Source organism: Tachypleus tridentatus, chromosome 2, assembly GCF_004210375.1.
Source record: "Tachypleus tridentatus isolate NWPU-2018 chromosome 2, ASM421037v1, whole genome shotgun sequence".
NCBI classification, from domain to species: Eukaryota; Metazoa; Arthropoda; class Merostomata; order Xiphosura; family Limulidae; genus Tachypleus; species Tachypleus tridentatus.
In genome coordinates this window covers 125,122,165-125,139,049 of record NC_134826.1, presented here as the reverse complement: position 1 = coordinate 125,139,049, position 16,885 = coordinate 125,122,165, and the positions used below count along the sequence as shown (strand labels likewise).

Sequence of the window (16,885 nt, the reverse complement as noted above, 5' to 3'; positions counted from 1 at the left end):
CTGTCAAGGAATAAGAGTTGAAAAGCAAGGTTGAGAAAGACACAGAATGTGGAAAGATGAGAGGACAGGGGTCTTGCAACTTCAGCTCAGGTCTTCAGCAAAACATGAAAACCACCAAACATTTCTTGTCAAAGAAAGGAAGCCTTATTTAGACACATACAAAAGAAGTAGGAAAGTGTACATTATCAAGGAGCTCACTTTGATTCCACAACAGTACCATCAAGTAAAGAAGAACAGATCTGAAGAATAAAAACAGATGAAGCTAGTAAAGAGAAGGTAATAAACATCTCCATAGAATCTTACTAGAGCATGATGAAGAACCCCCAACAAAAGATAGAGATAACACAGAATGGGTGGTGAGAATTAAGATGAAAATTGGAAACTTGTGAGAATAATAGAATGCACACAGTCCATTATAAAAGCAGGCAAAAAAGGATTCAAAGATTAGGAATCTAGGAAGGAAAGTTATAATCATTGTAAATCAAGACAAAAAGTCATGATTGTGAGGCATGTAGGTACAAGAATCAGTATAAACTTCAATAAAATGTGAAGGAGGAAAGATAAATCACAACAAAAAACTGCATTCATGGAGAGTATAAAATGAGAAAGGTGATAAATAATGAAAAGAACAAACCTGAGAAAGTATATCCAAAAAGAGTTTGGAAGGTTGAGGCCATATTTATATGTAAGGCATTACCCAAAGCAAAACAGATTAAAATTATCATTCAGCTAACCATTCACAACTGAAAAGAAAGATCATCATCTGAATGTATGGAAGGAGGAGACTTTATAAGTATGAAGTAATTCTACAAGTCATTGAATAAAGGCTATAACATCTCCAAAAGTTATGAGCTTCCAGAAGCCATAGAAGAAATTGGGCCTCTGCAACTTTGTCACTCACACAGGACAAGAAGTCACTGTCACTTGAAAATTTTCAAAAATATAGCTTTTGGAGTAAAAGTTAAAGAAAATGAAAAGCAAACTTTTGTTTAAAAATGCAAACCTCATTAAACTGGACACAGACAAGAAAATGTGAACTCATATGTTCAATATAATACCAAGGAAAAGAATGAAGTTATTATGAGTACAAGTGCGTATAGGAAGCTACCAAGTACAGAGGTTGGATTACCATCCTAGTGGTGAAGGGCTTTGCTATTGAATCATGATGATTACATTATCATTACCAACACAGTTCAGTTCATGTTAAACATATGAACTTAGGAGAAAGTTAGGTCATGCAAATCTTAAAAGCAAACACAAGAAGAAAATACTTGGAGATTTTGTCATCCTTCTACTGGTAGAGGATTACTGTTGCATAAAATACATGAATATAGGTGGAAGTTAACTCAAGGCAAGTGGCATGCAAATTTCACAGGCACTCGCATAAATGAAATATCATTTCTGTGCGAGAAACTCAGAAAAATTTAAGTTTCTATGGCTTTACGGCCTAATTACTTTGGGAAACAACTAATACTTTAAGTTTTTATAGGTTATTTTCACAAAATAATAGGAACACTTTCAAAATATACTATATTTGTTTGAATATAATGGGCATTTTATTCATTAAAAATTTATCAAGCACTTAGAATGCATTCAATATATATTAACAAATTTAAATATATTTATACTGCTAATCCACACCTATTTTTCCAACATATTTTGTGAATGATAACATACATTTTCTAGAAATGCTGCATTTTGATGGTATGTGATAATAACTCTCTATACTGCTATGGGATAAGTGAGAATTGTTACCTGTTTTCTTTCATTTTCATTTCTTGAAATAAAATGATCAAGAAGCTAAGTCTTGTAATTGTTTAAGATTAATCTATATATACACATACAGAAATGTTTGCAAATACAAAAATAGTTATCACTAATTTACATTTCATATTCAAACTCAGAGTTAGTGCAGCTTCTTTACAAAGCAAATGCTAAAGAAAACTTGCTTTTAGCAATTTTACAGATAGTCTAACATTGTGACAATGTACATTTGCTGGTAGCAACTGCAAAAATAAAATGACTGCTTGAACATGCATCATTCTTTTCATCAAAGGGTTACTCTGATCACAGTACTGCAGAATTCTAGATTTGTATTATTTATGGAAATAAGGCAATAATTGCCTCCATGTTTTGAAGATTAGAATGTTTATTATATTTGGCAGCATATTATATTCAGAAAATAACATCAGATTTAACAGGTTTTACACATTTATTAGAAAACCTGATTTAATATTAGCAAGATAAATACTGAAATTTAAAAACTGTTTGTTTAATGAAATGTTTTAATGAGAATAAAAGGTTAATGACATTAGCACATTCCCACTTTCTATTTATTTACATAGTCATATTTGAAACCCACCTGTGGAGTTGGACAGCCTTGCAGAACAGATGATATACCTCGTATGCATTTAGTCAAATCAAAGAAAAACAAGTAAGGCTTGTTTCTGAAATAAATCAAATTCCAGTGTCATATAGAAATAATTAAAAAATTATAAACTAACAGACATGGTATAATTAACATCAAACAAACGATACAAAATGAAAAACTTAAAACCATATGCTCAAGATTCATGGCCTACATGCATGAAAGGTAAAGCACAACAAAAATAACAAATAAATATTCTTACTATATCAATACATAAATAAAAGGAACAACAATAACTAAATAAAACATTGTTTAATTAAGCAAATGGATCACACACAATCTACAAAGATGTCAGTAATAAAAAAAGAGGTGCAAAATCTTGTTTTTCTTTAAACTCACAACACCATAATCTGTGAAATGTTGATGGTCATTAATGCAAACTCAGAACTGTTAAGTTTAGTTACAAAAACATAAACCTTTGAAAGATGATTCAATAAGTAAAGTGCACACAGCTGACTAATGACAATGGAGAAAAACTCAAAATTTTATAATCAAAAGCAAAGAAAAATTACTATAAATATCATAAACACAGTTTATGAGAATAATAATAAGGGCTTCCTTAAAAGAAAAAAGTAAAACTAAAAAGCTTGCATTGATAATAACTGAAATCTTTTTCCACTGAATACAGTAGAATGGATCTGTATATCATGTTTTATTTTTTTTTTGGAAGGTCATATCAAGATCTAAGTTTAAATTCATGAATAATATTTTCATGCTCATTCTTTAATAATTACTGTAAACACTTGATGTTTATAAACTTCAATTCCATGGCAGCATGCAATCATGAAAATTCATTAAGAATCTTTCTTCTCAATGGAACATAGTTAAGTTATACCCAGTGCACACTAGTCCTTATTTATCTTGTACTGAAACTAGATATGAGATAAATAGTTGTGGTCAGATCTTAGATTTTGTATACCTAACTCCTGATACCCAAGCAGGTTTAGGCATTTTGTCGATAGTAGATGCAAACATACATATTGAACTTGTGCCACAGGTCTGAATTACCACTTCATTATTGTATAGTATTAAATTAGGTACTTCATCCATGTTTTGTAAATTATAAGGATGCACAGTTCAATGGCCACTGCTAATCTTTTAAGGGAATGCAGCAAGAGGATATGGGAACAATGGTTTACCCACCCAATCCCCACTAAATTTATTACTTGAATTGTGACTGCTGTTTCTGTCATTGTATGACCACCTGTGGCATAAAGGTACAACACAGTAGGTGGATGGTTTATTTAATCAACATAATGACTATATTTATTGCAATTAACAGGTTTCCCTTTACTTAGTATCAGTGAAAATTACTGTATTTAGAAACTAGTATAAGGCAACAGTAGGCTATTCTATTCTATTCTGTCTATCTGGTAGTTATTTTGATGAAAAGAAATTTCTGAAGAAATAATTAATCATCATGGGTGCTCAAAGAATAAGCAATTTTCCTTCCACCCACTCAAAGTATTAGTGAATTTATATTGTATTAACTAATGTTTTTACAGGCCAATTGTGAATCAGTTGGGAAGAGTTATGGTTAGAAATAAAATGTAAGAACTTAAGTGAGGCAAGAAGTCAGCAGGAATGAAGGCAAGGTAAGGCAAGTCCCTTGCATACAGTGTAGAGGAGAAGAAGAGAAGTCAATACAAAGAAAACATCTAACAAACAGGCTGTGACAGGGTTTGGCAGAAATCAGTAAATCCAAATGCCATAGTTGGTAGCTACATATATTTAATGCTTGAAAAGCTTTTGTGTGCGGGAGATAGGTGAACCCAAAGAAAACCAACTTTCACTTGTCAGGAGCAAATGAAAATCCAATTAGTGCCCAGATAAAGAATAACTGAAAGTTAAGGTTTTGAATACATGAAAAATACTGCAAAGTTAAGTAAATATATGTTTTTTATATGCATAAGTTCTGGTAAACAGTTGTTATTGGAGATGAGGTTACATCAGGATACGTATCAACACCATGACTGTTGGGTGGCAGCAGTTTTATGGAAGTTAGACGTAAGAGGATTATACTTAATTGATTTATTTGTAGTATTTTGCAGCAAATTTAACTGTTTATTCTCATACTATTGGTAAAGATATGCATTTTTCCACACAGCAAGCTAGTGCATAGTTGAGTAGATGGTGAGTCAATCGTGTGATTAAATTTTGTAGTCTAAGTAGGTAGAATTGTTTCATGTTACCAGATACCATAATCCATTATAGGTCTAATGAAAACAGTGGACAAGATGACACAATCATTTTTATATAAGATGAATGTGTACATAGAAAGATACTTGTATAATATTGTGAGATAATCCATTAATGGGAATACTATTCAATATCTGATCCACTGAAAAAGACTGATATAAACTTTCAACAAACAGTACAGTGCAATGTCTATTTGTAGGTATGTGTCCCATCCCTAGTTGAGACTAAATAATGCAATTCCAACCCAAAACAGTTATAGTTATGAAAATAAAAAAGCTGCTTATAGGGGCATAACTTTGTTTTTTTAACTCTCTTGATACAGGCTCAATCACTTCAACCTAGTTTCCAACCTCAAACTGACCTGAAACTTTCCATATCATAACTTTCAATATGTTTTGTGTATTCAAGAAATTTCACAAGCTTTCAGTAAAAATTAAAAGGATTTTCTAATTTGTTCTCACACGATTCACATTTTAGCTGAATTTTTAAAGATTAGAAAGCCAGAAATATTAATGACAATTATAAGACATTGCTTGCTTTTTACATGCTATTATCCTGTTCTTAGGTGCATTATTTAATTAAATAAAACTTTTGTGCAGTAGTACCATTAGTATAAAAAATTGGGTTAATTTTCAACAACAGTCAATGGCAAAACAAAAAGATTTATTTAAAAACTACTATATGCCTTCATCTATTATTATAAATTAAAATAAGATGTAAAATTTAGAAACTTTTTAGGTTTGATTAGGTAAAATAAAAATAATAAAAATGTTGCAAAAGGTCAATTTTACTGACCTCATACAGAGTTATGATAAAGAAAATAACAGACAAAATACACAGTTTTAATGAAAAATTGACATTTACATGGTTTTAAGGGTTATGGAAATGAAATATGACACTGTTTAGATGGAAAAAGCATTTTTAACATTAAAATGATAATCACTGGGTAATCATAGCAGAAAACACTAACACCATATATTCATGGGGAAATGTTCAGATAAGAAACACTTGTCATGTTTATTAAAAGCTTGGAAAATTTTGTAAAGATACACAAATCATAATATTTTCAACAGGTACTAACTTTCCCTTTCACTCACATATTCACTATTCTAGCTCAGGTTACTCTATATTTGCGATATTTTTTCCCATGCCACGAGCCTTTCACTCCTACTTACCCCCTTGGTTCACATGGTTCAACTGATTCATGCATGTAAATCATCATGCAACAAATCACCATCAAAGACACGCTTCACACAAAGATGACTACGAAAAGAGCACATGTGATCAGAATTAAGTACATATACATTACCCTCATATCAAACAGACTGGAAACATCTCAAATACTGTAACATCCTTAACATAAAGCCACTGAGAAGTAGAGGAAAAAAAGAGGAGGAGTAACCAACAAGTGCACCCACCATGACTCACAACACAAGGACCAGGGACACTCTGATTACATGTGAGGACTTATGTTGATTGTCTCAACTCTAAATCCAACTGCTAGGAATCAACATCCATGCAAGGATGAAGGATTCCAATTGAAGGGGTGGACTGCATTTATGCTGGCACACACCATGTGTGAAGACATCATACTAATAGGTTCAGCTTTATACCCAAAATACAACTGCTTGGAGCCAACATTCATGCAGTGGAGGTAGGATGAGGGATCTCTACTGACACAACATGAGTGTGGGCAATATGTTGATTGGTTCAGCTCTAAATCACTGGGAGAGCTTCAGCATCCTCTTGGATAAATCTGTGCAGAAATGGAGCACCCATTTTGAATACATTTCATTATCTACACCCACAGAACACCACTGCTGTTCTCTGAACTGAATGAAGTTATCATCGTTAATATTGTATATCTCTCATTCAGGATATCTCCATGGTCCACCACCCCAGTGACTTGGAACTGGAAAATGGTGAGGACTCTCTCACTGCAATGAAAAAAAAAACAAAACAGCAGCGGAATATAGTGCAGAGGCCAGAGGAATATTCATGCTAGAGACAGTATAATGGGTGACCATGAAACCCTATTTTGACAAGCAGATAAAAATTTAACTTATTCTATCTAGGGAATGGCAGAGCTGAAAAGCAATTTCCTTTTTGCTTTACCCATAAAGTCCATGGGTTAGTATGGTCCAGAACAGGTATACTTATAAAGCAAATTCATCATGAAGAATAACGTACATGTGATTTTTTAGAATATCTCATCTCTACTTTATGTGATTGTAATGAACAGCTTGCATTTTGTGGCCATAAAAATTATGAAAAATGAAATAAACATGACTTTTAAGCACTGGTTTTAATAAAATTCTAAGTGATGGAAGTATACTTGAACAGGGACCATTTGCCAAAGAGTGAGATTGTGGTCAAAACCTGACACAGGGCCCAGAAAAATAATATATATATAAAAATGAAAGTATATTTGTTCAGTTACAATCTCACCAAAGAGGAAAAGATGTTGACAGACTGAAGATGGTACCCCAATGGGGAAGAAGAACAAATGAGGTGTAGTACAAGTGCTCAACAGATAAAGTACCTCCAAAGGATGACAGGTTTGAGATTCAAGCAAATGGGAAGATTCCTGATCAGAGTGAGGACACCGGAATTGGTTAGAGGAAGAAGGAAATAGAAAATAAAGGACCAATCAAATAATTAGTTGAACGTAACTGAAAGAAAGAAAAGGAAAAAAAAATCATGAACAGAGGATTGATGTAAGGGAATAAAACTGCTGGAAATGAAATCAATGGAAAGAAATCTTGAAAGTAATGAAGCAACCCAGAACACGTATGGAACAGAAACGACCACTGGGATCCAACCAAGAATGAATATGGGAGATAGCAAATAATAAAAATGACAAAAAGAATATTGCGTATGAGCCCCCAAAGGGTAGGTTAGTAAAGTCAATTCTGAACAAAAAGAGCATACTGAAATGAAACAACCAAGAAATCCAGATATGTGCCTACTAGGAAGGATCAAACACAAAAACATGACCCAAAGTGACACAGACGATCAAAATCACCTAGGAAGAAGACAGATAGGAGGAAAATAAAGTCAGGTATGAATATGTGTAATTTTGTATGAATATCTTGACAGTGAGGAAGAATTTTAAACTGGAAATCAAAAAACAAGAGGTAACTTGGAATTGAGAAAGCACTCAAATGCTCCCTATAAAAGAGTACCCCACAAAAAGCAGAGCCAATGAAAAGTTGAAGATTAAGAGACTCATTTTTGAGAAAAATAAAAGGCAATCTACAACTAGGATGAAAACACCTTGATCATGACAAGTCATAACTTTATGTGTACAGACCATTGTCTTGAAGCTTCCTGCTGATTAAGTCATGCCCCCAACTTAAAAGATGAGCATCAGGAAAGACAAACAAATCCAGATAAGGTAAAGAAAGTGGTAAACTTGAGGATGTGTGGAATATGCTAAACCAAAGATGCATATAGTCAAAGGAGGAAACTCAAGAAAAGAATACAAAGGAACCATAGCAAGAGACTATGGGTCATGCAATCTTCTTAAAATATCACAAATGTACCAGACCTAAAGGGAGAAGTGTTTCCATAAAAGCCACACAACCCAATGTATCATAATCTTTCTAGCAGGAAGATATTCAACCATAATGGCATGAAAAACAGAAAACTACATCAAAAGCAATCAAGAAGCAGAACTAATGGTCCCAATGTAGGTGGATGTGTAAAGAAAACACTCCCCAAACAGACAAGAGTATTAAATGAAGGAACAGAAAAAACTTGTACAACTGGAAAATCCAATGACCAAAGCTGCTTGAGTAAGAAGCAAATGAGTATGGTAAGACCATCCCATTCAGGAGGAGCTGACTAAAACCAGACATCCAAATAAGATCAGGAAATAACAAATTATCTCACAAAAGACATATGGAAGTGAAACAGGTCTAAATTTCAAGGTACAAAAATGGTACCATATTACATGTTGAAAATAAGTCTCTAAGATAGTGTTCTGAAAAATGAAAACAAGTGTGTGTACCATAAAAATACTCAGTCTTGCAAAAACTGTCCACCTGATTGCGATGACATACATACATATAGAATGGAGGAACCAACAGGTATAACATATAAAAGAAGGGAAGGTGCCAGACATGGAACCTGCATTAAGATGGAAATAGCTCAAAATGCAACAAAGGATCAACCAGAATATAGAATATATCATAGCAGATGCTCCAAATGATGTTACATGCACAAGAGTTGCCAAAAAAATAGACTGCCAGAGAACTAGAGCCAGTCCTTATTAGAAGTGGGTAATAAACAAATGGTAAAAAACAACCCCCCCCCCCAGAAGAACCCCCCAAAAAAGAAGACACACATGAAGGATAAGAACTCAAGATGGCAAACACCTTAACATGTAGGAAAGAGGGAAAACGTCCTGCTAAAATCCCCTAGATATAGGTGGAATGACTAAGAAAGGAGGAAAATTGGGAAAAATGATAAAATGCACAAGATGAACAGAAACTGCCCACCATTGAAGCAATATATTCTAAGTATAAAGAGTCAAGAAGAAACTCTGCCTGATGGTACATTAAGGTAGGTAGGTAGGTATTTCATGTTTATTTGCACAAAGCTACTAGGCTATCTGTGCCAAATAAGATGTAGTATACTATAATGGTATATGGAAGCTAAGGTAAAAATACAGAAAATATCTAAAATTAAGACCCGCCAGGGAGACTGAAGTATTAAGTTCAAACTTGCACTCAGTCACCATAAGTTGGCCTTTCCAGTCCTGGATTCAAGTCAAAACAAAATTAAAATGTGTAAAATCATGTTCAAGCAGTGTACAGTCCAATAAAAACTTAAAAATATAAAAATGAGCGAGGTGGCCAGTATCACCTATGACATTGGCTAATGTCAAGGGCAAAGCTACCTTAAAACTGTGTTCAAAATGGCATCATCGTTCTTGGTTGTAACAACGGCATGATAATAAAATATGTACGATTGTGACCTGAGTGACACGCAGACCACACATTGTTGCATCAGTACCAGATAAAGGGAAGCACTGAGTTAAAAAACTGTGACCAATGCATAGCCTAGTCAAAACAACTTCCTCCCTTCAATCTTTACACAAAAAAGATGGCCAAATAGCTGAAGAAGGCTTGATTTGAAAAAGCTTATTATTTCGTTACTCACTCCAAGTTGACTACCAAATGGTGTATAGTTGGGTTTTGATCACTGAACCATAGTCCATGTATCGAATAGGGATGGTGGTGATAGAGCCAGAGCAAATGGAATTTGCCATTCTGTCAGCTAGCTCATTCCCTGGAATACCAACATGACCTGGTATCCGAAAAAACTGGACAAGGAGAGATGGGTTGGTTTGTTGATATTGATAAGAATATGATGATAACTAACATGGAATAATGTCATGGCCAACAGACAGCTGAGTGAATCAGTATAGATCGTATATTTCAAAAATCGCATAGTTTCAATATGATTCAGGGCAAGAGAAATGGCACACAACGTGGTAGTGAACACAGTAACTGCAGAGGGGATTCTGCGTGCTTCAACCAAACTGTTAAAAACCATGGCAGAACCTACAGAGTCACCTGATTTTGAACCATCCATATGTATGGGAATGAATGGATTGTTTGAAAAATGTTAAGCAAATAAGGAGTGATATTTCCAATCGGGAGTACAGGCTTAATTCGGATGACTCAAAGATAGGTCACAGTTGGGGATAGTAATTAGCCATGGTGGAAGAGGCCAAACTGTTAATACTGCTATGCTATTCAAAGACATATCCTATGTTTCTAATCATGCTCAAATACGAAGGCTAAAAGGAACAATCGCATATTTACTATTATAGAAAAGTGTGGACCATTGAGAATGGAAAATACAAACCCCAAGTAGGTTGATTTAGTGTTTTATGGCACAAAGCAGCTAAGCTATCTGCACCAAACGTCTGGTAAAAAAGGTAAAAATAAAGTAAATGTAGTAAAATTCATAAAAAGAAATGAAGGTAAAACAAAACAGCACTGAAAAACATAAAAAGCATAAAACCAATTTTGATATCTAGTCAACAATAATAAGAGAGAAACCAGAGTAAGAGAAGTTTTAAAAGACTTTTTGTAGCATAATGGTAATTATCATAACCCACCAGGAAGAATAACAGGTAAGTACAAGAACCACCATCAGTCACCTGAAATTGGCCTTTCCAGTCCTGGTTCTGAGTTATGTGTCATTATGGCCAGTATCAAAAGGTAAAATAATAAAAGTGTTAAAAGACAGGTAGCAAAATTGTAATAATAATTTGCCAAACATCTGGCAAAAAGGTAAAAGTAAAGTAAATGTAGTAAAATTCATAAAAGGAAATGAAGGTAAAACAAAACAGCAATTAAAAAGATAAATGGCATAAAACCAATGTTGACATCTAGTCTACGATGTTAAAAGAGAAACTACAGTAATACAAGTTATAAAGGACTTTCTGTTGCATAATAGTAATTATCACAACCCGCCAGAAAAACTAACATGTAAGTACAAGAACTACCACCACTTACCTGAATGTGGCCATTTTTCAATTTCAAATCGAACTAGAGAGTTTGTGACTCTTAAAAGGTAACTACAATTAAAAAGATTAATGGCCATTAAAAAAACTCAAAACTTTATCAAGGTGGACAGTGTCATCATCACCAATAACACTGTCTAATGTTATGGACAAACCTTGGGACAGAACATGTTTAAAACAGTGCCATCGTTGAGAGTCGTAACGATGGCAAGAAGGTAAAATGTGGCTTACAGTGATCTGAGTGTTACACAAACTACACACTGGTGCATCAGTTCCAGATAAAAGAAAATCATGAGTTAAAAAAACTGTGACCAATACGTAGTATAGTTAGAACAACTTCCTCCTTCTGAACCTTACAGAAGCTAGACGGCCATAGAAAAATATAGGGTTTTATTTGGAAAAGCTTGTTGTTGCGTTGCTCACTCCAAGTCAACTGCCAGCTGGCATGGAGCCAAGCCTTGAATACAGGACCATATTCCATGTATGGAATAGTCACAGTGGTGATAATACCAAAGCAGAAAAATTTAGCTGCGGTGTCAGCAAGTTCATACCCCCAAATACCAATGTGGTCCGGTATCCATAAAAACTGGATAGAAGTAGATGTTAAAGAGAAATGGGCCAGTCGATTTTGAATATCAGTGAGAACAGGGTGTGAACCAACGTGAAGCGATTCCAGGGCCACAAGAGAACTAAGCGGGTCAGTATAAATAGTGCAGTTGGAGTACTGCTTAGCTTCTACGTGATTCAGAGCAATCGCATACAGTTCAGCAGTGAACACATAAGCTGTATAGGGGATTCTGTGAGCAACCACCAAACCACAACAAACCATGACAGAGCCCACAGAGTCACCTGATTTGGAACCATCCGTATAAATTGGAATGGAAATATTCTTCGAAAGATGTTCAGTAAATAAAGGATGGTACTTCCAATCGGGAGTATCTGCCTTTCTCAGATGACTTAAAGAAAGGTCAAATTTGGGGACTAATAACCCATGGTGGGATGGGCTGACCAGTGGATTCTGCAATGTTATCCAAGGACAGACCCAATTCATCCAATTGCACCTGGATGAAAGGCCAAAAGGAGCAATGGCAGATCATCTGTTCTGAAAAAGTATGGCCTACCGACGAAGGAAAATACATCCCCAGGTGGGATGCTTTGGTAAGGAATGAAGTTTTGAAGAATAAAGTAAAGACAGTTGCAAACGGCAAAGGTGCAGAGAAGGTTCAAGAGATTCTATATATAAGCTCTGAACTGGGGAGTTGCCAAAAGCCCCAGTGCAGAGTCGAAATCCTTGATGATGATTGGGGTTCAGCATCTTTAAGGCCAAGGGTCTGGCAGAGCCATAGACCAGTGATCCACAGTCGAGTTTCGATCGAATAAGAGTACGATATATCTTTAACACAGAACATCGATCTGCTCCCCAACTGGTGGTAGAGAGAACATGGAGGATGTTCAGTGCTCTTGTGCATTTGACCAATAGCTGCTTTAAGTGTGGTATAAAGGTCAGCTTATGGTCAAAGATAAGCCCAAAGAACTTGATCTCAGGGACCACAGGCAGCGAAACTTCACCGATCTGTATGTATAGGAATAAAAGGATGGTTTGAAAAATGTTCAGCAAATAGCAGACAGTATTTCCAATTGGGAGTGTCTGCTTTTCTCAGATGACTTAAAGACAGGTCATAATTGGGGACTGTAAGAAGCTATTGTGGGATTGGCTGACCAGTGGATACAGCAATGTTATCCAAGGACAGACCCAATTCATCCAACTGTGCCTGGATGCAAAGGCCAAAAGGAGCAATGGCAGATCATCTGTTCTGAAAAACTATGACCTACCAAGGAAGGAAAACACAACTCTAAGTGGGATGCTTTGGTAAAGAACGAAGTGTCGAAGCATATAGTAAAGACAGTTACAAAAGGCAGAGTTGCAAAGAAGGTTCGTGAGACAACGTATAAGACCTGAACTTGGGAAGTGCAGAAAGCCACAATGCAGAGCTGAAGTCCTTGATGATAAATGGGGGGTCCAGCATATTTAAGGCCAAAGTTCTAGCAGAGCCACAGACCAGTGATCCATACTAAAGTTTCAAATGAATAAGAGCACGATATATCTTTAGCATAGAATATCGATCCACTACACAAGTGGTGGTAGAGAGAACATGGAGGATGTTCAGTGCTCTTGAACACTTAACTTGTAGCTGCTTAATGTGTGGTACAAAGGTCAGTTTACAGTCAAAGATAAGCTCCAAAAACTTTGTTTCAGGGACCACAGGCTGTCCAACTTCACCAATTTGGAGTTCAAGATCAGGGTGAATACCCCTGTTGGTGGAAAAAGTGCATACAAATGGTTTTAAAGAGAGAGAAATTAAAGCCGTTTGCTGTGATCCACTTCAATAAACAATTGAGGGCAGTCTGTAGCTGCCACTCAAAATACCTCGTGTTTGACATGAGATGTGAAACTTATCGATATTGAATACGTTTGCAACAGTGAGTAGGAGTTCTTCAGTGATGGCATTAATCTTTATACTGAAGACTGTGAAACTCAAAAGACAGCCCTGAGGGACTCCAAGTTCCTGTAGAAAAGTGTGGGAAAGTGTCGAACCAACACAAACTTGGAATTTCCTGTCCATTAAACATGGGTAAATGGCCACGTAACCCATATATATGGAGGTCTTGCAAAATTCCATACCTCAATGTTGTATCATAAGCCTTCTCAATGTCAAAGAATAGATACAAGATGTTGTCATGTGAGAAAGGCTTCTCTGATTGACGTTTCAAGTCAAATCAGGTGGTCCACGATGAAGCACTGTTGTCGGAACCCACACTGGGTAGACAAGAGGAGATTGTTTGATTCAAGGATCCAAATAAGACAAGCATTAACCATCCTCTCTAAGGTCTTATAGGGACAGTTTGTCAAAGCAATTGGACAGTAGTTTGAAGAAATCTTGGGATCCTTTCCAGGCTTAGAGAAGGTAGGACAATAGCTTGGTGCATCAAGAAAAATATTCTCTTGCCAGATACAGTTAAAAGCAATCAGAAGAAAAGCAAGAGAAAGAGGAGATAAATGGTGCAGCATTTCATAGTGTACATCATCAGTTCCAACTGATATATTACCAGAACAACGAAGGGCCAGTGTGAGTTCCACCAGTGTAAAGGGACAATCAGCTCGAAAGGCAAGAGGTGATCGCTCTTCCCAAGTCTTGATGGCTAAGAAGGTAGAGGAAGAAGCAAAAGTGCTAGATACCCAGCAAAATCTTTCACACAGAGTATCAGGTAATGTTCGGGGTATCAGTTACTTCCTAGCCATCAGAGAGCAAGATCAAGAGGGAGACAGAATTATATTGCCCACTGACCTTTCGAATCTTGTCCCATATGACTTTGGAACTGGCCGTAGAAGATATGCCAGTTGTGTAATTAATCCAATATTCCTTTTGGCTTTGACATCTTACCCACTGAGCATGTACACGGGCCTGCTGGAAAGCGATGCAGTTCAAGAGTGTATGATATCTACAGAAAGTATCCCAGGTCCGGTTTTGAGCCTTCTGTGCCATGTTGCCATGTGGAAAACATGTCAAGGTTTTAGGAATACACTGAGCAGATAATTGTATAACACAGTCAGTTACTGCTGCCATACAGTCATCTACTGACGGCTTACATATGATGGCAGGATCAAGTTCAGCAAGAGCAGTGAAAGAGGGTTAGTTTGTGTGATCCAGCTTCCACTGGGGCACATTGGTAAGGTGGCATTGACCACAGCCACTCTCTCTCAAAATTATAGGAAAATGATCACTGCCTTGTAGATTTTTGTCAACCCCCCATAAAAAATGGGAGAATAATGAAGGGGAGTAAACTGAAAGATCAATAGCAGTAAAGGACTGACAAGGTGCATGAAAATAAGTAGAAGAACCAGTATTGAAAAGAGAAAGGTTGTGATCAGAGAACAAGCGCTCTACAGAGTGACCCCTCCCATCAATATTAGCTCTTCCCCAGAGAGGATAATGTCCAAAGTTCCCCAGGATTAAAGAGGGAGATGGAAACTGTTCAATAAGAACATCAAGAGCTGGCTGATCATAGGTCTCTCCAGAAAACAGGTAGAAAGAACAAACAGTGATGATACAACCCAAGGAAATAAGGATGGCTACAGCCTCCAAGAGTGTGTCAAGTGGTAAAAACAGGATAGGCACATGCTGATCAACCAACAGTGCCACCCTTCCCTGCACTCGCCCCATCACACATCCTGTCATTTCTGTAGAAATAAAACCACTGAAAGGTGACTGTATCAGCAGGTTTCAGGAAAAGAGATACAGGATGGTATTAAGCAATCAGTATTTTGATGTCATTTAGATTATAACATAAACCTTGACAGTTCCATTGTATCAAGTTGGCCATTTTTAGTTATGTGTAGGAGAATTGGGTGGAGAACCCTTCTGTTTATGACCACGTCTTTTTTCCTTACTGTTCTTATTCGAGTGAGGTCTATCAACTTCCATGGATCCTGCCCTCTGCTGGTCTTTGCTACTGGAAGGGGATTCCAGTGTGTGCCAGGACCAAAGGATGTGCATCTTGGGGTTTGCTGGAATGTATGTAAGGGACAAGAATGGGTTTTAAAATTGATTCATCAACTTTTTTAACTATGGAGGTCAAAAGACTTTTCATTTGTTTTGAGAACAATTCTTTTGGAGGCACAAAGAGATATGTCTGCACTCCTACTCTAGTTGTGAAACGAAGTGCAGCAACACATGTCCGAAATAAAGTGGTGGACAGCAACTTTCGAGTAATGTTATGAATCATTTTCAAACACTGTACCTCTTTTTCTTCCAACCATTTAGGGCAAGAACGAAAGTAGGATGGGAGAGAGCCATTGCGATTCATGCAATAAGGGTCCATTTCACACTCATAGGCATAACAGACCTCATCACCACAACAAGCACAGGTCAGGAAGCCACATAACATCTTTAAGTGACCGAACTGCTGACACTGGAAACATTGGAGAAGGTTTGGAATGTATGGCTGCACCCTGCAATTAATATTACCTGCCTTGATGGTGGCAGGTGGATGTGGTGATGTAAATGTTAGAACAATGATATTGGTTGGCATTGCAATTCTATCTCTGAGTGTAGATACACCTCACTGCTGAAACTCCTTCAGTGGAGAAACCAGCGAGAATCTCTGACTTGGGGATGTTCTTCAAATCCCTCTCAACAATAACTTCTCGAGATTAATTCAAAGTTGCAGAAGGTGTAACCTCAATAGGTATATCCCCAATTGCCTTTGAATGCAACAGGAGTTCACTGTGTTGAGATGTGGATGTTTCTACCAATATGTCACTAGATCAAAGCTTCTTTACTGACTTTGGAGAGCCAGGAAGTCCCTTCTGAATGAAAAGGGAAGACATTTGCCCTAAAGGTTTGTCTCAAAGAGAATGTAGGATAAGGAAATGAGGTTCATCTGGTGTTACAGATGTTGACGATTACGCTCAGAATCTTCAAGACGTGGTGATTTACCTATGGACTGTTTTTTCACTATTTAGGTTTTTATTTGGAGGATCCATAATAATAAAGGAATATTTCAGTGCCCACTGACCCCATACACCATGGAGCCCTACGAGGAGATGGACTACAATGTGAAACAAAGACACTGCAGCAATGCCAGAGTTTTGTGAGCACTATACCAAAAGACCAGTATCAGATACAATGTCCACAACACCTGCTGAGAACATCCCA

At 36.5% G+C, this 16,885-nt stretch overlaps 1 protein-coding gene across 1 annotated transcript in view; it reads right to left on the bottom strand.

The window, feature by feature from the left end:
• LOC143245025 (choline transporter-like protein 2) overlaps positions 1-16,885 on the bottom strand; it is a 115,896-nt gene that overhangs the window by 86,254 nt on the left and 12,757 nt on the right. The window contains 1 exon segment of the mRNA XM_076490796.1: positions 2,363-2,447. Coding sequence (XP_076346911.1) covers positions 2,363-2,447 — 85 coding nt within the window.